This window comes from Rhinoraja longicauda, chromosome 4 (assembly GCF_053455715.1).
Source record: "Rhinoraja longicauda isolate Sanriku21f chromosome 4, sRhiLon1.1, whole genome shotgun sequence".
Taxonomy (NCBI): Eukaryota; Metazoa; Chordata; class Chondrichthyes; order Rajiformes; family Arhynchobatidae; genus Rhinoraja; species Rhinoraja longicauda.
In genome coordinates, this window is record NC_135956.1 from 8642038 (window position 1) to 8664493 (window position 22456).

The 22456-nt window shown below is 48.2% G+C and overlaps 1 protein-coding gene across 1 annotated transcript in view; it reads left to right on the plus strand.

Annotated features, from left to right (window-relative positions):
• Positions 1 to 22456, plus strand: part of LOC144593057 (unconventional myosin-Id-like) — a 77860-nt gene that overhangs the window by 17743 nt on the left and 37661 nt on the right. Inside the window, exons 8-15 of the mRNA XM_078398479.1 lie at positions 611 to 817; positions 3321 to 3466; positions 5814 to 5928; positions 6918 to 7088; positions 12074 to 12144; positions 14133 to 14207; positions 15730 to 15862; positions 18949 to 19115. Of these exons, the coding sequence (XP_078254605.1) occupies positions 611 to 817; positions 3321 to 3466; positions 5814 to 5928; positions 6918 to 7088; positions 12074 to 12144; positions 14133 to 14207; positions 15730 to 15862; positions 18949 to 19115 (1085 nt within the window). The remainder of the gene's footprint in view (positions 1 to 610; positions 818 to 3320; positions 3467 to 5813; positions 5929 to 6917; positions 7089 to 12073; positions 12145 to 14132; positions 14208 to 15729; positions 15863 to 18948; positions 19116 to 22456) is intronic.

Below are 22456 nucleotides of genomic sequence, written 5' to 3' on the forward strand. Positions count from 1 at the left end.
TCTTAACACACTATACACCAAACACTCTAGGCACTAAATACGCTAAACTCTAAGCACTGTAAACTCTAAAGACTAAACACTCTGATCTCTCAACACTCGTATGTGTATACTTGCATGTGTTGTATGTGCTGCCTGTCTGTGACTCCTCCGTGACCACAGGTGGTCGGAGCCCATGTTGCCTTTGTGTATTCACTTTCTTTTTTCGCTTGGGCAGCTTACAACCCAATGATTTCTCTAACTTCAAGTAACCCTGGCCTCCCCTCTCTCTCCGTCCCTCCCCCACCCAAGTCACACCAACTTCAAAATGGTCTTGTTGAGTTTCATTGCCTGTAATTCATTCTCACCTCGCCCACAGCCTGTTTCCTTTATCATTGTTATTTTATTGCATACGTATCTTTCATTCATTTCTCTCTATATCACCGTCCATATCTCTCGTTGCCCTTTCCCCTGACTCCCAGTCTGAAGAAGGGTCTCGGCCCGAAACGTCACCCATTCCTTCTCTCCCGAGATGCTGCCTGACCTGCTGAGTTACTCCAGCATTTTGTGTCTACTCCAGCCACCTGTCGATCTTGGCTTCGTTGACTTCTCTGGTTGCCTTTGACCTTTGCAGGGGAACCTGACCTTTACCACGGCGGGTGATCGGGCCTTGGTTAGTGACGACCGGCTGCTCTCCCAGATAGCAGGGGTCACCATGACGGAGACGGACACGGTGAGAAAGACCCTGCTCCACCGCACCGTGGCCACAGGAGGGGGCGACGTGATAGAGAAGGCGCACACGTGCCAGGAAGCGCTGTACGGAAGGGACGCCTTCGCCAAGGTAGACCAATTTACCGACCGTTCCAGCTTCCCCTTCCCATTCCCACACCGACCTCTCTGTCCTGGGCCTCCTCCACCGTCGGAGTGAGGCCGGCGCCAACTGGAGGATCGGCACGGTGGCGCAGCGGGTAGAGCTGCTGCCTCACAGCGCCGGAGACCCGGGTTCGATACTGACTACGGGTGCTGTCTGTGCAGAGCTTGCACGTTCTCCCCGTGACCACTTGGGTTTTCCCCAGGTGCTCCGGTTTCCTCTCCCACTTCAAAGCCATAAGTTCATATGTGAGAAGAGCAGATTTAGGCCATTTGGCCCATCAGGTCTGCTCCACCATTCAATCATGGCTGATCCATCTCTCCCTCCTAACCCCATTCTCCTGCCTTCTCCCCATAACCCCTGACACCCGCACTAAGCAAGAATCCGTCCGCCCCCACAGCTCCTTCACCATTACGCTTAGCATTGGCTCCCCGCAGGGCTGTGTGCTGAGCCCCCTCCTCTATGCTCTGTACACCCACGACTGCACTCCTATCCACCCCTCCAATTCTATCATCAAATTTGCAGACGACACAACTGTGGTCGGTCTGATCACTGGAGGGGATGAGTCTGCATACAGAGACGAGGTCCGTGCTCTGTCCGGATGGTGCGAGGCAAATAATCTAGCACTAAACACTAGCAAGACAAAAGAAATGGTGCTGCACTTCAGGAAACAAAGAGCAGCTCCCACCCCACTTCATATAAATGGGGAGGAAGTGGAGAGGGTCTCCACCTTCAAGTTCCTGGGGACCACCATCTCCCAGGACCTCTCCTGGACTGCAAATACCAAGGCGGTAGTGAAAAAGTCACAGCAGAGACTGCATTTCCTAAGATTACTCCGGAAAAACAGACTGAAGGAGAATCTGCTGGTGACCTTCTACCGCTCCACCATCGAGAGCGTACTGGCATACTGCACCACTGTGTGGTATGCTGGCTGCTCGGCTGCAGACCAGAAGGCCCTCCAGAAGGTCATCAGGACAGCAGAGAAAATCATCGGCTGTCCACTACCCTCTCTGAAGAACATCACCAGCTTGCGCTGTCTGAACAGGGCCAGAGTCATAATCAAGGACAGCACTCACCCGGGACACAAACTGTTTGCTCTCCTGCCCTCTGGGAGGCGCTACAGGAGCCTAAGGGCCAGGACAAATCGACTCAAGAACAGTTTCTTTCCCTGGGCAATAAGAACAGTGAATGGAAGCATATGATTCGGCTACTATCATTTTCAAAAAAGAAACTTTCTTTTAAGAATTTTTAAGTGTTTAACCCACTCATTATTTATTAGGATTTTAAATCGGTTTTTATATGATACTGGCATTTGTTGTGTTGGTTCGTATGTCTGTGCAATTGTCTCTGCACTGTCGCACTGTTATCAGTTGTAGCATTTCTAATTTCGTTGTACCTTGTGTACAATGACAATAAAGGCATATTATTATTATTATTATTATTATTAAAAATACCCCATGACTTGGCCTCCACAGCCTTCTGTGGCAATGAATTCCACAGATTCACCACCCTCTGACAAAAGAAATTCCTCCTCATCTCCTTCCTAAAGGAACTTCCTTTAATTCTGAGGCAATGACCTCTGGTCCTAGACTCTCCCGCCAGTGGAAACATCCTCCCCACATCCACTCTATCCAGGCTTTTCACTCTTTGGTAAGTTTCTGCGAGCTCCCCCCTCATCCTTCTAAACTCATACACAGGTTTGTAGGTTAATTGGTTTGTCATAAATGTAAATTGTCCCTTGTGTGTGTAGGATGGTGTTAGTGTGCAGGGATCGCTGGTCGGCGTGGACTCGGTGGGCCGAAGGGACTGTTTCCGCGCTGTATCACCAAACAAAACAAAAAAAAGTACCTCACATTCCACTTGGGTGGCCAACAAGCTAATAGTATGAACACTGAATTCTCCAATTTTGGAGGGGAAGACCTCTAACAACTATAATTCCTGTTCTCTAATCCAGCCTTGTAGTTGTCGTCCTTCATTCCTCACAGGTGCGGATTTGGCCACCATTTCGCTTGGTCAGCCTGGTGGATCTCGGCACTAGGCCTGTATTCGCTGGAGTTTAGAAGGACGAGGGGGGGGGACCTCATTGAGACTTACCGAATAGTTAGAGGCCTGAACAAAGTGGACGCGGAGATGATGTTTCCACTGGTGGGAGAGTCTAGGACCAGAGGGCACAGCCTCAGAATTAAAGGACACTCTTTTGGGTAGGAGATAAGGAGGAATTTATTTAGTTAGAGGGTGGTGAATCTGTGGAATTCATTGCCACAGAGGGCTGTGGAGGCCAAGTCAGTGGATATTTTCAAGACAGAAATAGATAGATTCTTGATCAGTACGGGTGTCAGGGGTTATGGGGAAAAGGCAGGAGAATGGGGTTAGGAGGGAGAGATAGATCAGCCACGATTGAATGGCGGAGTAGACTTGATGGGCCGAATGGCCTAATTGTGCTCCTATGATATTATGACCTTTTGACCCACAGGCAATTTATGAGCGTCTGTTTTGCTGGATTGTGGAGCACATCAATGCAGTCATAGCAGTGAAGGGATACGACCCCCGGATCCATGGCAAGAACACTGTCATTGGGGTACTGGACATCTATGGCTTTGAGATCTTCGACAGCAACAGGTAAGGAGCGATCTTCAAGCGACCTTCCAAGGCAGAGACAGATAGATTCAGATAAAGCCTGAAGAAGGGTCTTGACCCCGTCACCCATTCCTTCTTCTCCAGAGATGCTGCCTGGTCCGTTGAGTTACTCTAGCATTTTGTGCCCATCTTCAATTTAAACCAGCAACTGCAGTTCTTTCCCACAAATAGATAGATTCTTGATTAGTACGGGTGTCAGGGGTTATGGGGAGAAGGCAGGAGAATGGGGTTGGGAGGGAGAGAAAGATCAGCCATGATTGAATGGTGGAGTAGACTTGATGGGCCGAATGGCCTAATTGTACTCCTATCACTTATGACATGTGACCATGAAGGAGGTGATCAGTGGATGTTCAGCCTCAGAATTAAAGGATGTTCCTTTCGGAATGAGATGAGTAGGAATTCCTTTAGTCAGAGGGTGGTGAATCTGTGGAATTCATTGCCACAGACGGCTGTGGAGGCCAAGTCAGTGGATATTTTTAAGGTGGAGTTACATAGACTCTTGATTAGTACGGGTGTCAGGGGTTACGGAGAGAAGGCAGGCGAATGGGGTTAGGAGGGGGAGATAGATCAGCCATGATTGAATGGTGGAGTAGACTTGATGGGCCGAATGGCCTAATTCTGCTCCTATCACGTATAAACTTATGATCTATTACCTGCTGAGATGTGGAGGCTTCAGTGAGACTGCAGAGGAGGTACAGTTCAGTTTACTTTATTGTCACGTGTGCTGAGGTACAGTGAAAAGCTTTTGTTGTGTGCTAACCAGTCAGCGGAAAGACAATACATGATTACGATCGAGCCATTTACAGTGTACAGATACATGATAAGGGAATAACATTTAGTGCGAGGTAAAGCCAGCAAAGTCCGATCAAGGATAGTCCGAGGGTCACCAATGAGGTAGATGGTAGTTCAGGACTGCGTTTCAATGAGGTCCCCCCTCATCCTTCTAAACTCCAGCAAGTACAGGCCCAGTGCCGTCAAATGCTCATCATAGGTTAACCCACTCATTCCTGGGATCATTCACGCACACCTCCACTGGACCCTCTCCAGAGCCAGCACACTCTTTAGATTTTTTTAGATTTAGAGATACAGCAAAGAAACAGGCCTTTCAGCCCACCGAGTCCACGCCGCCCAGCGATCCCCGCACATCAACACTATCCTACACACTCTAGGGACAATTTTTACATTTGCCCAGCCAATTAACCTACAAACCTGTACGTCTTTGGAATGTGGGAGGAAACCGAAGATCTTGGGGAAAACCCACGCAGGTCACGGGGAGAACGTACAAACTACCTGCAGTACAGCACCCGTAGTCAGGATCGAACCTGAGTCTCCGGCGCTGTATTCGCTGTAAGGCAGCAACTCTACCGCTGCGCCACCGTGCCGCCCATATTCCTTGGATACGGGGCCCAAAACTGCTCACAATACTCCAAACGCAGTCTGACAAGCGCCATGTGGAGCCCCAGCTGGAATGTCGGAGGCTGAGGGGAAGCTGAGTGTAGAGATACAGCTGGGAAACAGACCCTTCGGCCCATCGGGTCTGTGTGAGCGAAAAGTAAAGCGTAAACCTTTCCACAGAGCCTGTTTCCTAGAAGGATGAGAGGGGATCTTATAGAAACATATACAATTCTTTAAGGGATTGGACAGGGTAGATGCAGGGAAAATGTTCCCGATGTTGGGGGAGTCCAGAACCAGGAGTCGCAGTGTAAGAATAAGGGGTAGGCCATTTAGGACCGAGATGAGGAAAAACTTTTTCACCCAGAGAGTTGTGAATCTATGGAATTCTCTGCCCCAGAAGGCAGTGGAAGCCACCACTGGATGTTTTCAAGAGAGAGTTAGAATTTGTTCTTAGGGCTAAGGGAATCAAGGGATATGGGGAAAAAACAGGAATGGAGTACTGATTTTGGATGATCAGCCATGATTATATTGAATGGCGGTGCTGGCTCGAGGGGCCGAATGGCCTCCTCCTGCACCTATTGTTCTATGTTTCTATGTTTCTATGTTTCTATGTCACTATGTTACTGTCTCCATGCTGCAGTAGTCTCCGACTCTCTGACTCGAAAAGCAAGAGGACGACACCCCTCCATCTGCCCCCTCCATCCACTCCTTTAAGTCCAGGCTCAAAACCTATTTCTACTCCCTAGCGTTTGAGGCTCATTGAGGAGGCGCTGTGAACTGTTTGCGTGCTACTGTATGTTTCAGTTTTTTTTCCATTGGAACCTAATCAGATGTACAGCACTTTGGTCAGCGTGGGTTGTTTTTAAATGTGCTATACAAATAAAATTGACTTGACTTGACAAATGCTCATGGTTTGTTCTGGTCTTTTGCGCAGTTTTGAGCAATTCTGCATCAATTATTGCAATGAGAAACTACAGCAACTGTTCATTGAGCTGATACTGAAGCAGGAGCAAGCGGAATACCAGAGAGAGGGGATCGAGTGGCAACATGTAAGTAACGCTGGAGTGGAGCATGGTTCACATGCGGAATGCACTGGTGGGAACGTTAATTTGTCTTAGTTTCGTTTCGTTTAGTTTGCGGGTGGCACAGTGGCACGGTGGCGCAGTGGTAGAGTTGCTGCCTTACAGCGCCAGAGACCCAGGTTCGACCCTGACAACTGGTGCGGAGTTTGTACATTCTCCCCATGACCTGTGGAAGTTTTAGACAATAGACAATAGACAATAGGCGCAGGAGGAGGCCATTCGGCCCTTCGAGCCAGCAACGCCATTCAATATGATCATGGCTAATCATTCTCAATCAGTACCCCGTTCCTGCCTTCTCCCCATACCCCCTGACTCTGCTATCCTTAAGAGCTCTATCTAGTTCTCTCTTGAATGCATTCAGAGAATTGGCCTCCACTGCCTTCTGAGGCAGAGAATTCCACAGATTCACAACTCTCTGACTGAAAAGTTTTTCCTCATCTCAGTTCTAAATGGCCTACCCCTTATTCTTAAACTGTGGCCCCTTGTTCTGGACTCCCCCAACATTGGGAACATATTTCCTGCCTCTAACGTGTCCAATCCCTTAATAATCTTATACGTTTCGATAAGATCCCCTCTCATCCTTCTAAATTCCAGTATATACAAGCCTAGTCGCTCCAGTCTTTCAACATATGACAGTCCCGCCATTCCGGGATCTTTGGTTTCCTCCCACACTCCATTAAGGTTTGTAGGTTAATTGGCTTGGTATAAATGTAAATTGTCCCTGCTATCTGTGTAGAGTAGTGTGAATGTGCAGGGATCGCTGGTCGGCACAGTCCCAGTGGGCCGGAGGGCCCATTGCCATGCTGTATCTCTACACTAAAAAAAAATAAACTAACAAATTGCCCCTAGTGCGTATAGGATAGGGTGATCGATGGTTGGCGCAGACTCGGTGGGCCGAAGGACCTGTTTCCACACTGGATCTCTGAGGTCTGAAGTCCAATGCCTCTCTTTTGCAGGTTGACTACTTCAACAACCAGATCATCGTGGACCTGGTGGAGCAGCCACACAAGGGCATCATCTCCATCCTGGACGAGGCTTGCATGGTCGTGGGCAAGGTGACCGACACCATGCTGGTGGACACCATGGACGCCAAGCTGGGCAAGCATGCCCACTACACCAGCAGGAAGGTAGGGCAGAGTTACCAACTGTGCATGCATGGCACTACACCAGCAGGAAGGTAGGGCAGGGTTACCAGTTGGACAAGCATGCCCACTACACCAGCAGGAAGGTAGGGCAGGGTTACCAGTTGGACAAGCATGCCCACTACACCAGCAGGAAGGTAGGGCAGGGTTACCAGTTGGACAAGCATGCCCACTACACCAGCAGGAAGGTAGGGCAGAGTTACCAACTGTGCATGCATGGCACTACACCAGCAGGAAGGTAGGGCAGGGTTACCAGTTGGACAAGCATGCCCACTACACCAGCAGGAAGGTAGGGCAGGGTTACCAGTTGGACAAGCATGCCCACTACACCAGCAGGAAGGTAGGGCAGGGTTACCAGTTGGACAAGCATGCCCACTACACCAGCAGGAAGGTAGGGCAGGGTTACCAGTTGGACAAGCATGCCCACTACACCAGCAGGAAGGTAGGGCAGGGTTACCAGTTGGTCAAGCATGCCCACTACACCAGCAGGAAGGTAGGGCAGGGTTACCAGTTGGACAAGCATGCCCACTACTCCAGCAGGAAGGTAGGGCAGGGTTACCAGTTGGTCAAGCATGCCCACTACACCAGCAGGAAGGTAGGGCAGGGTTACCAGTTGGACAAGCATGCCCACTACACCAGCAGGAAGGTAGGGCAGGGTTACCAGTTGGACAAGCATGCCCACTACACCAGCAGGAAGGTAGGGCAGGGTTACCAGTTGGACAAGCATGCCCACTACATCAGCAGGAAGGTAGGGCAGGGTTACCAGTTGGACAAGCATGCCCACTACACCAGCAGGAAGGTAGGGCAGGGTTACCAGTTGGACAAGCATGCCCACTACACCAGCAGGAAGGTAGGGCAGGGTTACCAGTTGGACAAGCATGCCCACTACACCAGCAGGAAGGTAGGGCAGGGTTACCAGTTGGACAAGCATGCCCACTACACCAGCAGGAAGGTAGGGCAGGGTTACCAGTTGGACAAGCATGCCCACTACATCAGCAGGAAGGTAGGGCAGAGTTACCAACTGGGCATGCATGGCACTACACCAGAAGGAAGGTAGGGCAGGGTCAGAAGATGGCATGGAATCAGTGTACGTAGTCCAGTAAAGTCCAATTAAAGATTGTCCGAGGGTCTCAAATGAGGTAGATGGGAGGTCAGGACCGCTCTCTAGATGGTGAGAGGACGATTCAGTTGCCTGATAACAGCTGGGAAGAAATTGTCCCTGAATCTGGAGGTTTGCATTTTTCACACTTCTGCAGGAAGGAAGTTAGTGGCGAGGTCGGAAGATGGCGCGGAATCAGCAAACGTAGTCCAGCAAAGTCCGATTAAAGATAGTCCGAGGGTCTCCAATGAGTTGGATTGGAGATCAAGGTCAGGTAGTTAAGAGGGCATTTTGGCCTTCATTGGAAAAGAGGTGGGGATTTATAAAATAGGTTGGTGTTCTTACAATTGTCAAGTCAAGTTTATTTGTCACATACACACACAAGATGTGCAGTGAAATGAAAGATCACCCACAGTCCAGCAATAGAGCAGTAAAAATAAACAATTTCACACACAATTACAACCAACACAAAACAGAAATAAAGAGAGAAACATCCATCACAGTGAGTCTCCTCCAGTCACCTCCTCACTGTGATGGAAGGCCAGAATGTCTTTTCTCTTCCCCTGCCGTCTTCTCCCGCAGTAAGGCTGTGAAAGGCTTTGAAAGGTCCGTGGCGGGCCGACGCACGCCCTGCGATCCGGGGCGGGCAAAGACGCTGCCGCTGCATGTCAGGGCGGTCGGGGCTCCCGACATTGAAGCCCCCGCCGGGCGGAGAAAATCCCGCGGCCGGTTCCAGGCCGCGCCGGACGGTGAAAGGTCCGCAGTGGGCCGACCCAAGCCCCGCGATCTGGGGCGGGTGAAGACGCTGCCGCTGCCGGAGCTCCTGATGTCGGCCCCACCCAGGGGCCTGGGAGCTTCCGATGGTAGGCCGCAGCGGGAACGGAGACACCACCCAGAAACAAAAGGTCGCGGCTCCATTCGGAAGAGACAATTTTACTGTCGCCCCCCCCATAGTACACCACCACAAAAAACACTACATCACATTTAAACACTACAATCAAGACCAAAAAACAACATAAAACACAAAGACAGACGGACTGCAGGTAAGCCGCAGCTGCTAAGGTAGCGCAGCGTGAGGCTCTGCATGGAATACTGTATAGTTTGGGTCCCCATACCAAAACAAATAGAGTAACGTTGGAGGCAGTAGTTTAATTAACGGTACAGTGAAAAGCAGCGGAAAGACAAGGCATGATTACAATCGAGCCGTCCACAGTGCACAGATACAGGATAAAGGGAATAACGTTTAGTGTAAGATAAAGTCCAGCAAAGTCCGAATCAAGATAGTCCGTGTCTCCAATGAGATAGCTGGGAGGGCAGGACCACTCTGGAGTTGGTGACAGCACAGTTCACTTGCCTGAAAACAGCTGGGATTAAACTGTCCCTGAATCTGGAGGCGTGCGTCTTCCCACTCCTGTACCTTTTGCCTGATGGGAGAGGGGAGAAGAGGGAGTGACCGGGATGAGACTGGTCCTTGATTACCGAGGCAGCATGAAGTGTAGATGGAGTCAATGGAAGGGAGTTGTTTTGGAAGGAACTGCAGATGCTGATTGATACCAAACTTAGACACAAAGTGCTGGAGTAACTCAACGGGTCAGGCAGCATCTCTGGAGAAAAGGAATATAGTTTAGAGGGATAGTTTTGTTTAGTTTAGTTGGGAAACAGGCCCTTCAGCCCACCGAGACTGACGATCCCTGTACACTAACACTATCCTGCATGCTAGGAACAATTAACAATCATACCAAGCCTATTAGCCTGCAAACCTCTACGTCTTTGGAGTGTGAGAGATAACCGGAGCATCCGGAGAACTCTCACGTGGTCACGGGGAGAACGTACAAACTCCGTACAGACAGCAACCGTAGTCAGGATGGAACCCGGGTCTCTGGCGCTATGAGGCAGCTACTCTACCGCTGCGCCACCGTGCTGCCCTAATAGATGAATAGGTGATGTTTCAGGTGGGAACCCTTCCTCAGGTGCATTAGAAGGGATGTGTAAGAAGGAACTGCAGATGCTGGTTTACACTGAAGATATACAAAAAAATGCTGGAGTAACTCAGCGGGTCAGGCAGCATCTCTGGAGAGAAGGAATGGGTGACGTTTCGGGTTGAGGCCCTTCTTCAGAGTCAGTCCGAAGAAGGCTCTCGACCTGACAACGTCACTCATTCCTTCTCTCCAAAGATGAGTTACACCAGCATTTTGTGTCTGTCTTCGGTTTAAACCAGTATCTGCAGTTCCTTCCTGCACATTTGGTGAGCAACAAGAAAGCCCACTCCTGGGCTTTCCGCTGACTGCTTAGCACGAAACGTCACCCATTCCTTCTCTCCTGAGATGCTGCCTGACCTGCTGAGTTACTCCAGCATTTTGTGAAATAAATACCTTCGATTTGTACCAGCATCTGCAGTTATTTTCTTACACTCACTGTACCTTGGTGCACGTGACAAAAAACTGGTCCTATTTCTTGAGTTATTTTGGCATGTAGAAAGCAAGCTCTGTGCAAAATAAAGATGCCTCCACAGGCATCAAAATAAAGATGCCTCTAACTTCAAGTAACCCATGCATTCCCTCTCTCTCCATCCCTCCCCCATCCTAGGTCTCCGACCAGTCTGACTGTCCTCCTGATTAAATTTTATCTCTGTATGCTTCGTTGCCACCTTCCCTGGTGAGCAATGATCTATTCCACATTTTCCTTGATCCATCGTCCCCTTTGATCTCTCGTTTTCAAGTCAAGTCAAGTCAATTTTATTTGTATAGCACATTTAAAAACAACCCACGTTGACCAAAGTGCTGTACATCAGTTCAGGTACTAAGAACGAACATACAATGGCACACAAACATAACAGCACATACATAAACAGTTCACAGCGCCTCCTCAATGAGCCTCAAACGCTAGGGAGTAGAAATAGGTTTTGAGCCTGGCCTTAAAGGAGTCGATGGAGGGGGCAGTTCTGATGGGGAGAGGGATGCTGTTCCACAGTCTAGGAGCTGCAACCGCAAAAGCGCGGTCACCCCTGAGCTTAAGCCTAGACCACGGGATAGTCAGTAGCCCCAAGTCGGCCGACCTGAGGGACCTGGAGATAGAGTGGTGGGTTAGAAGATTTTTGATATAAGGGGGGTTAAGCCCGTTTAGGGCTTTGTATGTGAATAGGAGGAGTTTGAAGTTGATTCTGTACTGTACTGGGAGCCAGTGGAGAGAGGCCAGAATCGGGGTGATGTGGTCCCTTTTACGGGTACCCGTCAGGAGTCTCGCTGCGGCGTTTTGGACCAATTGCAGGCGGGACAGGGATGATTGGCTGATCCCAGTGTATAGGGAGTTGCAGTAGTCTAGGCGGGAGGAAATTAATGCGTGGATGATTTTTTTAAATGTCGTCAAATTGGAGGAATGGTTTGATTTTAGCTATGGTACGAAGCTGGAAGAAGCTGGCTTTTACCACAGCGTTGACTTGCTTGTCAAACTTTAATGCAGAGTCAAATATCACGGCAAGGTTTTTGACATGCGGTTTGACGAGGGAGGATAGGCTTCCAAGGCTGCCTGTTATCGCTTTGATGGAGTTGGGGGGGGGGGGCCGAATAGGATGACCTCAGACTATGCAGTCTTTCACACCTTGCCCTTCCATATCTTTGTGTCTCCCTCTCCCCTGACTCTCAGTCTGAAGAAGGATTTCGACCCAAAACATCACCAGTTCCATCTCTCCAGATATGCTGCCTGTCCCGCTGAGTTACTCCAGCATTTTATGCCTGCCTACAATGGAAGGGAGGTTGGTTTGTGTGATAGTCTGGGCTTCATCCACATCTATCTGCAACTTTCTTGCTTCACTAGGATTCCTATGGTCCCTGTCAATTTCAACCACTAACACATGTGCATGTTCAATCTACAGCTCTCTCCAACTGAAAAGGACATGGAGTTCAACAAACACTTCCGAATAAAGCACTTCGCTGGACAAGTCACGTAGGTTGTCTATTTAATTGCGAAGACTGAGTTACAATGGTTCCTACAGGCCAGGACTCATGATCATGATAGCTTTTTCAGCGAGGATGTCCCAGGTTCACAGTTATTTCCGGTGCACCACCTCTATGGCATGAAGCCTATTTAGCATGTCAAAAATGAGTAATGTCCAAACGTCAAAGTCCTGGAGTAACTCAGTGGGTCAGGCAGCATCTCTGGAGAACATGGATAGGTGACGTTTTTGGACCCGACCCCAAATGTCACCTATCCGTGTTCTCCAGAGATGCTGCCCGACCCATTGAGTTACTTCAGCACTTTGTTCAGGAGTTCAGAAGTGGTACGATCAGAATTAGGCCAATTGGCCCATCAAGTCTTCTCCGCCACTCAACCCTGACTGATCGATCCCTCCCCTCATCCCCATTCTCCTGCCTTCTATAACTATAGGGACAGGTTGAGCAGGCTATTCCTTGGAGCGCAGGAGGAGGATGTTCTAGAGGTGTACAAAATCACGAGAGGAAAGGATTAGGTAAACCTACAGGGTCTCTTGCCCAGGGTAGGGGAATCGAGGACCGGAGGACACAGGTTTAAGGTGAGGGGAGAAAGATCTAATAGGAACCTGACGGGTATCTTTTTCATGCAAAGGGTGGTGGGTGTATGGAACGAGCTGTAGGAGAGGTTAGCAGGTAGGAGAATGGGGTTAGGAGGGACAGATAGATCAGCCATGATTCAATGGCAGAACAGACTTGATGGGCCGACTGACCTAATTCTGCTCCGATCGCTTATGACCTTCTGTCCACTTTCTCCCCTCGACTTCCCTCCCCCCTACCCTGTGCCCCACCTGGACTTGGACATGTCTCTCCCCTCCCTTACCCTTCCCCCTACATTCCTTCCTCTGGCTTCACAATTCACTCCTCGTCTATCCTTATCTTACACTCATTGTCTCCTCATCTCTGGCCTTTCTTCAACCATCTGCATTTCACACCCCTTCCCTCCTCTAATCCACCTACCACTTGGGAGGCTTTGTCCTGTCCTAAGTCATAAAACATTAGTCACCTTTCTTCCAGCTTTCTCACCAACCTCCCATTACAATCAGTACTGATCCGAAACGTCACCTATCCATGTTCCCCAGAGATGCTGCCTGACCCGCTGAGTTATTCGAGCACTCTGTGAAATGTCACCTATCCGTGTTCCCCAGAGATGCTGCCTGACCCGCTGAGTTATTCGAGCACTCTGTGAAACGTCACCTATCCGTGTTCCCCAGAGATGCTGCCTGACACGCTGAGTTACTCCAGCACCTTGTGAAATGGCACCTATCCATGTTACCCAGAAGTGCTGCCTGACCCGCTGAGTTACTCCAGCACTCTGTGAAACGTCACCTATCCATGTTCTCCAGAGATGCTGCCTGACCCGCTGAGTTACTCCAGCACTCTGTGAAACGTCACCTATCCATGTTACCCAGAAGTGCTGCTATGTTATTCCAGCACTTTAGTTTAGTTTAGTTTAGAAATACAGCCCAGAAACAGGCCCTTTGGCCCACCTAGTCCACACCGACCAGCGATCCCCGCACACTAAAGTTGAAGGTCTAGTGTAAATAGGTGATCGATGTTCAGTGTGGACTTGGTGGGCCGAAGGGCCAATTTAGTTTAGTATAGTTTAGAGATACAGCGCGGAAACAGGCCCTTCGGCCCACCGAGTCCACACCAACAAGCAATCCCCGCACATTAACACTATCCTACACACACTAGAGACTTTTTACATTTACACCAAGCCAAATAACCTAGAAACCTATACGTCGTGGGAGGAAACCGAAGCTCTCAGAGAAAACCCACGAGGTCACGGGGAGAACGTACAAACTCCGTACAGACAGCGCCCGCAGTTGGGATCGAACCCGGGTTTCCGATGTTGTATGGCAGCAGTTCTACCCGCGGCGCCACCGTATAGTCCCTCGGTGTCGTTGTTTGATCTAAAGCCGTGATTGTGCTTGGATTCAGGTACGCAGTGGAGGGTTTCATTGACAAGAACAAGGATAATCTCTATCAGGACTTCAAACGCCTAATGTACAACAGGTCAGTACAATAAGAAAATAACTGCAGATGCTGGTACAAATCGAAGGTATTTATTCACAAAATGCTGGAGTAACTCAGCAGGTCAGGCAGCATCTCGGGAGAGAAGGAATGGGCGACGTTTCGGGTCGAGGGTCTCGACCCGAAACGTCACCCATTCCTTCTCTCCCGAGATGCTGCCTGACCTGCTGAGTTACTCCAGCGTTTTATGAATAAACAAGTCAGTACAACATTGCAAGATATTCTCGGATTTCTGCTGTCTCACTTTATAAGTTTAGAAGTGATAGGAGCAGAATTAGGCCATTCGGCCCACCAAGTATACTCCGCCATTCAATCATGGCTGATCTAACCCCAAATACCTCCAAACCCCATTCTCCTGCCTTCTCCCCATAACCACTGACACCCGTATTAATCAAGAATCTATCTATCTCTGCCTTAAAAATATCCATTGACTTCTGTGGCAATTAACTCCACAGATTCACCACCCTCTGATTAAAGAAATTCCTCCTCATCTCCTTTCGAAAGGCACGTCCTTTAATTCTGAGGCTACGACCTCTGGTCCTAGACTCTCCCACTAGTGGAAACATCTTCGCCACATCCACTCTATCCAGGCCTTTCACTATTCGGTACATTTCAATGAGGTCCCCCCTCATCCTCCTAAACTCCAGCAAGTACAGGCTTACTGCTGTTTTGCAAAACAGAATAAAGGAAACTGCCAATGAACGTAACTCGTCTGAAGGGCCTGTTCCCACGCTGTATCTCTAAACTAAACTAAACTAAAGATCAGCTCCATTTATTGTCACGCGGTCACGGGGAGAACGTATAAACTCCGCACAGACAGCACCCGTAGTCAGGATCGAACCTAGGTCTCTGGCGCTGTGAGGCAGTAGCACGACCACTGCACCACCTCTCTTTTCCAGCTCTCTCCCCACTACTCCATGAGTCTGAAGAAGGGTTAATGTCTTGTGAGTGGATTAAACAAAGGTGCTATCCACAGCACCCAGCAACCCAGTAACATTGCCTCTCCACGTTCTCAATAGACAATAGGTGCAGGAGGAGGCCATTCGGCCCTTCGAGCCAGCACCGCCATTCAATGTGATCATGGCTGATCATTCTCAATCAGTACCCCGTTCCTGCCTTCTCCCCATACCCCCTGACTCCGTTATCGTTAAGAGCTCTATCTAGCTCTCTCTTGAATGCATTCAGAGAATTGGCCTCCGCTGCCTTCTGAGGCAGAGAATTCCACAGATTCACAACTCTCTGACTGAAAAAGTTTTTCCTCATCTCAGTTCTAAATGGCCTACCCCTTATTCTTAAACTGTGGCCCCTTGTTCTGGACTCCCCCAACATTGGGAACATGTTTCCTGCCTCTAACGTGTCCAACCCCTTAATAATCTTATACGTTTCGATAAGATCTCCTCTCATCCTTCGAAACTCCAGAGATGCTGCCAGACCTGCTGGGTTACTCCGGCACTTCGTGGGGTTTTTTCCCAAACCAAAAGGATTTTTCTCTCTTTGTCTACAGTGTCAACCCCGTGCTGAAGGACATGTGGCCAGAGGGGGAAATGAGTATCACGGAGGTCACCAAACGACCCCTGACTGCAGCGACCCTCTTCAGAACCTCCATGATCGCCCTGGTCGTTAACTTGGAATGCAAGGTAAGTGAATAAGAGTCAAGAGTCAGGGGTGTTGTATTGACAACAACAGGCACGAAGTGCTGGAGTAACTCAGCGGGACAGGCAGCATCTCTGGAGAGAAGGAATAGGTGACGTTCTGTGTCGAGACCCATCCCCTTTATCCTCTTTGTGCAGAGTTTTCTACAAAGAGTTTAACATTGAATATTAGTTGTAGGTTATTTTAGTTGTGTTGAGTTGAGTTGAGTTGAGTTGAGTTGAGTTGAGTTGAGTTGAGTTGAGTTGAGTTGAGTTTAGTTGAGTTTAGATAATAAAAGATACTGCAATGAAGTGAGTTCAGGGTGTGTCTCACTTTAACACGGCCCCTCTAGCTGCTGTCTTACATTCCCAGAGACATGGGTTCGATCCTGACCTCAGGTGCTACAAGTGTGAAGTTTGCAGGTTCTTCCTGTGACTAAGTGGGCTTTCTCCCGGTGCTCCGGTTTCCTCCCACGTTCCGAAGACTGACAGATTTGTAGGTTATTTGGCCCTCTGCAAATTGCCCCTCGTGTGTATGGAGTGTGTGAGAAAGTGGGATCACTTAGAACTCTTGTGAACGGGCGATCGAAGGTTGGCATGGACTCAGTGGGCCGAATGGCCTGTTTCCATGCTGTTTAAACACACCAAACAAAACTTGCTGTTCTGTAGAAATAAGGAACTGCAGACACGGCTTTTTAAAAAAAGACACAAAATGCTGGAGTAACTCAGCGGGTCAGACAGCATCTCTGGAGAACATGGAGAGGTTACATCTCACGTTAGAACACAACTACAGACCTAAAATTCAATAAGGCTCTTCAATTTTCTTATGTTGAACTGCATCTGCCAAAATTGAGTCCATTCGCTTAGTCTACCTTTTTTTTGTTGTAGTTTCATAGGTTTAAGGTGAGGGGAGAAAGATTAAAAGTTCACAAGTTATAGGAGTAGAATTAGGACATTCGGCCCATCGAGTCACCCCGTCATTCAATCACGGCTGATCTCTGCCTCCTAATCCCATTTTCCTGCCTTCTCCCCATAACTCTTGACACATGCTCTAATCAAGAATTTGTTTATTTGTGCCTTAAAAATATCCACTGACTTGGCCTCCACAGCCCTCTGTGTCAATGAGTTCCACAGATTAACTGCCCTCTGACTAAAGAAATTCCTCCTCACCTCCTTTCTAAAAGAGCGCCCTTTAATGCTGAGGCTATGACCTCTGGTCCTAGACTCTCTCACCAGTGGAAACATCCTCTCCACATCCATCCACTCTATCTACGCTTTTCATTATTTTGTGCGTTTCAATGAGGTCCCCCCTCAACCTTCTAACTCCAGCGAGTACAGGCCCAGTGCCGACAAACACTCATCATGTGTCACCCCACTCATTCCTGGGATCATTCTTGTAAACCTCCTCTGGACCCTCTCCAGAGTCAGCACATCCTTCCTCAGATATGGGGCCCAAAATTGCTCACAATACTCCAAATGTGGCCTGACCAGCGCCTTATAGAGCCTCAGCATTACATCCCTGTTTTTGTATTCCAGTCCACTTAATATAAATCGGATTTCATAAGAACCTGTGGGGTAACATTTTATACACAAAGTGTGGTGGGTGTATGGAACGAGCTGCCAGAGGAGGTAGTTGAGGCTTGGACTGTCACAACATTTATGAACCATTTAGACAGGTACATGGATAGGACAGGTTTAGAGGGATATGGGCCAAATGCAGGCAGGTGGGACTAGTGTAGCTGGGGCATGCTGGCCGCTGCGGGCAAGTTGGGCTGAGGTGGCCTTTTCTCACCAAAGACAGACACAAAATACTGGAGTAACTCAGCGGGTGAGGCACCATCTCTGGAGAGAAGGAATGGGTGACGCTTCGGTCGAGACCCTTCTTCAGACTGAGAGTCAGGGGAGAGGGAGACACAGAGATATGGAAGGAGGGTAAGATGTGAAAACGACAGTACAAAGCTGACAATGATAAGGAAATGTAGAAATGTACAAGGATCTCTCTTGTACTCAAGTTAGCTAACAACCCAGCGGTAGACTAAAATGCTGGCGTAACACAGCGGGTCAGGCAGCATCTCAGGAGAGAAGAAATGGGTGACGTTTCGGGTCGAGACCCTTCAGCCTGAAGAAGGGTCTCGACCCGAAACGTCACCCATTCCTTCTCTCCTGAGATGCTGCCTGACCCGCTGAGTTACTCCAACATTTTGTGCCTACCTTCAATTTGAACCAGCATCTGCAGTTCTTTTCTTACAACCCAGTGATATGAATATTGACTTCTTTAACTTCAAGTAACCCTTTCTTGCCCAATCTCTCCATCCTTCCCCCATCCCAGTTCTCAGACCAGTCTGACTGTGCTCTTAATTAAATTTTATCTTTGTATGCCTCGTTTGTCAACTTCCCCTCACTAACAATGATCCATTCTACATTTTCCTTGACCTTCGTCCCCTTTGATCTCTCGTTTCCAAACCTCTGTGTCTCCCTCTACCCCAGACGCTCAATCTGAAGAAGGGTCTCGACCCGAAACATCATCACTCGTTCCTTCTCTCGGGAGATGCTGCCTGTCCCATTGAGTTACATAGAAAACAGGTGCAGGAGGAGGCCATTTGGCCCTTCGAGCCAGCGCCGCCATTCATTGTGATCATGGCTGATCATCCACAATCAGTAACCCGTGCCTGCCTTCTCCCCATACCTCTTGATTCCGTTAGCTCCTAGATCTCTATCTAACTCTCTTTTAAATTCATCCAGTGAATTGGCCTCCACTGCCTTCTGTGGCAGAGAATTCCACAAGTTCACAACTCTCTGGGTGAAAAGGTTTTCTTCTCACCTCAGTTTTAAATGGCCTCCCCTTTATTCTTAGACTGTGTGGCCCCTGGTTCTGGACCCCCCCCCCAACATTGGGAACATTTTTCCTGCATTTGGCTTGTCCAGTCCTTTTATAATTTTATACGTTTCTATAAGATCCCATCTCATCCTTCGAAATTCCAGTGAATACAAGCCCAGTCTTTCCAATCTTTCCTCATGTGACGGTTCTGCCACATAACGTTTCTTTGCCATTTTGGGTCTATCTTTGTTGAATGATCTTATTTCTTTTTCAGGAACCTTACTACGTGCGATGCATTAAACCAAATGACCAAAAATCCCCATTGCGCTTCGACTACGAACGCTGCAGGCATCAGGTGGAATACCTGGGACTGTTGGAAAACGTGCGTGTCAGGCGGGCTGGGTTTGCCTATCGGCAACCGTACCATCGCTTCTTATTGAGGTAACTCCAATGCCGGTCCGACAGTACGTGCCGAAACAGTTGCCAAACATTATGGAAGTGCAGGCACAAAATGCTGGAGTCACTCAGCGGGACAGGCAGCATCTCTGGAGAGAAGGAATTAGTGACATTTTGGGTCGAGACCCTTCTTCATACCCCAGTCTTGCATTATTGATGGCACCGAAGTAGGGATTTCGTAGGAGTCAATATCACCAACAACTTCTCCTGGACCACCCATATAGACGCAGCGACCAAATAAGCACACCAACGCCTCTACTTCCTTAGAAGGCTGAGGAGGTTTGGCGTGTCCCCAACAACTCTCAGCAACTTCTACAGATGCATCAGAGAAAGCATTTGATCGGGAAGCATCACAGCTTGGTTTGGTATAAGAAAATAACTGCAGGTGCTGGTACAAATCGAAGGTTTTATTCACAAAATGCTGGAGTAACTCAGCAGGTCAGGCAGCATCTCAGGAGAGAAGGAATGGTCGAGACCCTTCTTCAGACAGCTTGGTTTGGGAACAGCTCCATCCAAGACCCGCAAGAAATTGCAGAGAATTGTGGACCCAGCCCAGACCGTCACACAAACCAACCTCCCTTCCATTGACTCCATCTACACCTCACGCTGCCTCGGCAAGGCCAGCAGCATAATCGAGGACCAGTCGCAACCTGGCCACTCCCTGTTCTCCCCTCTCCCATCGGGCAAAAGGTACAGAAGTGTGAAAAAGCACACCTCCAGATTGAGGGGCAGTTTCTTCCCAGCTGTTATCAGGCAACTGAACCATCCAACCACAACCAGAGAGCAGTGCTGAACTACTATCTACCTCATTGGTGACCTCGGACTATCCTTGATCGGACATTGCTAGCTTTACCTTGCACTAAACGTTTCTGTATCTAGAAACTGTAAATGGCTCGACTGTGATCATTTATTTCCGCTGTCTGGATAGCACGCAATAAAAGCTTTTCGCTGCACCTTGGTACAGATGACAATAAACTAAACCAAACTTAACTAAACTAAACTAAACTAAACTAAACTAAACTAAACTAAACTAAACTAAACTAAACTAAACTAAACTAAACTAAACTAAACTAAACTAAACTAAACTAAACTAAACTAAACTAAACTAAACTAAACTAAACTAAACTAAACTAAACTAAACATATTCCTTTTCTCCAGAGATGCTGCCTGACCCACTGAGTTTTTCCAGCTATTTGTGTCTATCTTTGGTCCAAACCAGGTTCCTTCCTACACATTATGAAAGGTTAGTTTAGTTTATTTATACAGCATGGAGACAGGCCCTTCGGCCCACTGAGTCCATGCTGACCAATGATCACCTGTTCTCACTAGTTCTATGTTATCCCACTTAGAGTCATAGAGTCATAGAATGATACAACGTGGCAACAGGCCCTTTGGCCCAAACGCCCACAACATGTCGCAGTTACACTCGACCCACCTGCCTGTGTTTGGTCCATATCCCTCCAAACCTGTCTTATCCATGTACCTGTCTAACTGTTTCTTAAACGTTGCGATAGTCCCTGCTTCATCTACCTCCATACACATACTTGCTTGTGTTCGGTCCATATCCCTCCAAACCTGTCTTATCCATGTACCTTGTCTAACTGTTTCTTAAACGTTGCGATAGTCCCTGCCTCATCTTCCTCCTCTGGCAGCTCGTTCCATACACCCACCACCCTTTGTGTGAAAATGTTGCCCCTCAGATTCCTATTAAATCTTTTCCCCTTCACCTTAAACCTATGTCATCTGGTCCTCGATTCCCCTACTCTGGACAAGAGACTTCCTCAAATGTCGCATCACCCGCATAAAGACTGAATCCTTTAGTGTTTTGTTGCAATTTTACTTCTGGAAGACTATAAAATTAAAGTTATGAAAGGCAGTCTGTATCAAATTCGGAATGTCAGAACCTATTTTTTCCCAGGGTGGAAACGACAAGATCATAAGACCATTAAATATAGAAGCAGAATTAGTGTAGGGAAATAACTGCAGCTGCTGGCATAAATCGAAGGGTATCACAAAATGTTAGAGTAACTCAGCGGGTCAGAGTAACTCAGACTCTGTCTGAAGAAGGGTCTCGACCCGAAACGTCACCCATTCCTTCTCTCCAGAGATGCTGCCTGACCCGCTGAGTTACTCCAGCATTTTGTGATGCCTTAGAAGCAGAATTAAGCCATTCAGCCCGTCGGGTCCACTCTGCCATTTGACACCACAGTGCTGCCTGGATTAGAGGGTTTCAGCATCAGGGAAAGGTTGGACAGACTTGGATTCATTAGTTCGTAAATGATAGGAGCAAATTAGGCCATTCAGCCCATCTAATCTACTCCGCCATTCAATCATGGTCGATCTATCTTTCTCCCTCAACCGCATTCTCCTGCCTTCTCCCCATAACTCCTGACACCCGCACTAATCAAGCATCCATCTATCTATGCCGTCAAAATATCCCATGACTTGGAAAGACGAGAGGGCAAAGCTAGTTCACTTTTGTTTAGTTTAGTTTGGTTTATTATTGTCACGTGTACCGAGGTACAGTGAAAAGATTTTCGATGTGTGCTAACCAGTCAAAGAGAAGACTATACATGATTACAATCAAGCCGTCCACAGTGCACAGGGTCCAACATTTAGTGCAAGATAAAGTGCGATTAAAGATAAAATCAGCCTACAGAATGCTTGAAGGAGCAAAGTTTAGTCCAGTTTTAGTTTAGGGAGAGGTTGAGCAGGTTGGGACTTTATACCTTGGAGCGCAGGAGGATTAGGATCCGAGAGGTGTACAAAATCATGAGAGGAATAGATCGGGTGCACGCACAGAGTATATCACCTTGATTATACAATGAGATAGTATCAGGCATGTGCCGAACATGATGCATAGAAACATAGAAACATAGAAACATAGAAACATAGAAAACAGGTGCAGGAGGAGGCCATTTGGCCCTTCAAGCCAGCACCGCCATTCATTGTGATCATGGCTGATCATCCACAATCAGTAACCCGTGCCTGCCTTCTCCCCATATCCCTTGATTCCACTAGCCCCTAGAGCTCTATCTAACTCTCTCTTAAATCCATCCAGTGATTTGGCCTCCACTGTCTTCTGTGGCAGAGAATTCCACAAATTCACAACTCTCTGGGTGAAAAAGTTCCTTCTCAGCTCAGTTTTAAATGGCCTCCCATTTATTCTAAGACTGTGGCCCTCTGGTTCTGGACTCGCCCAACGTTGGGAACATTTTTCCTCCATCTAGCTTGTCCAGTCCTTTTATAATTTTATATGTTTCTATAAGATCCCCTCTCATCCTTCTAAACTCCAGTGAATACTAGCCTAGTCTTTTCAATTTTCC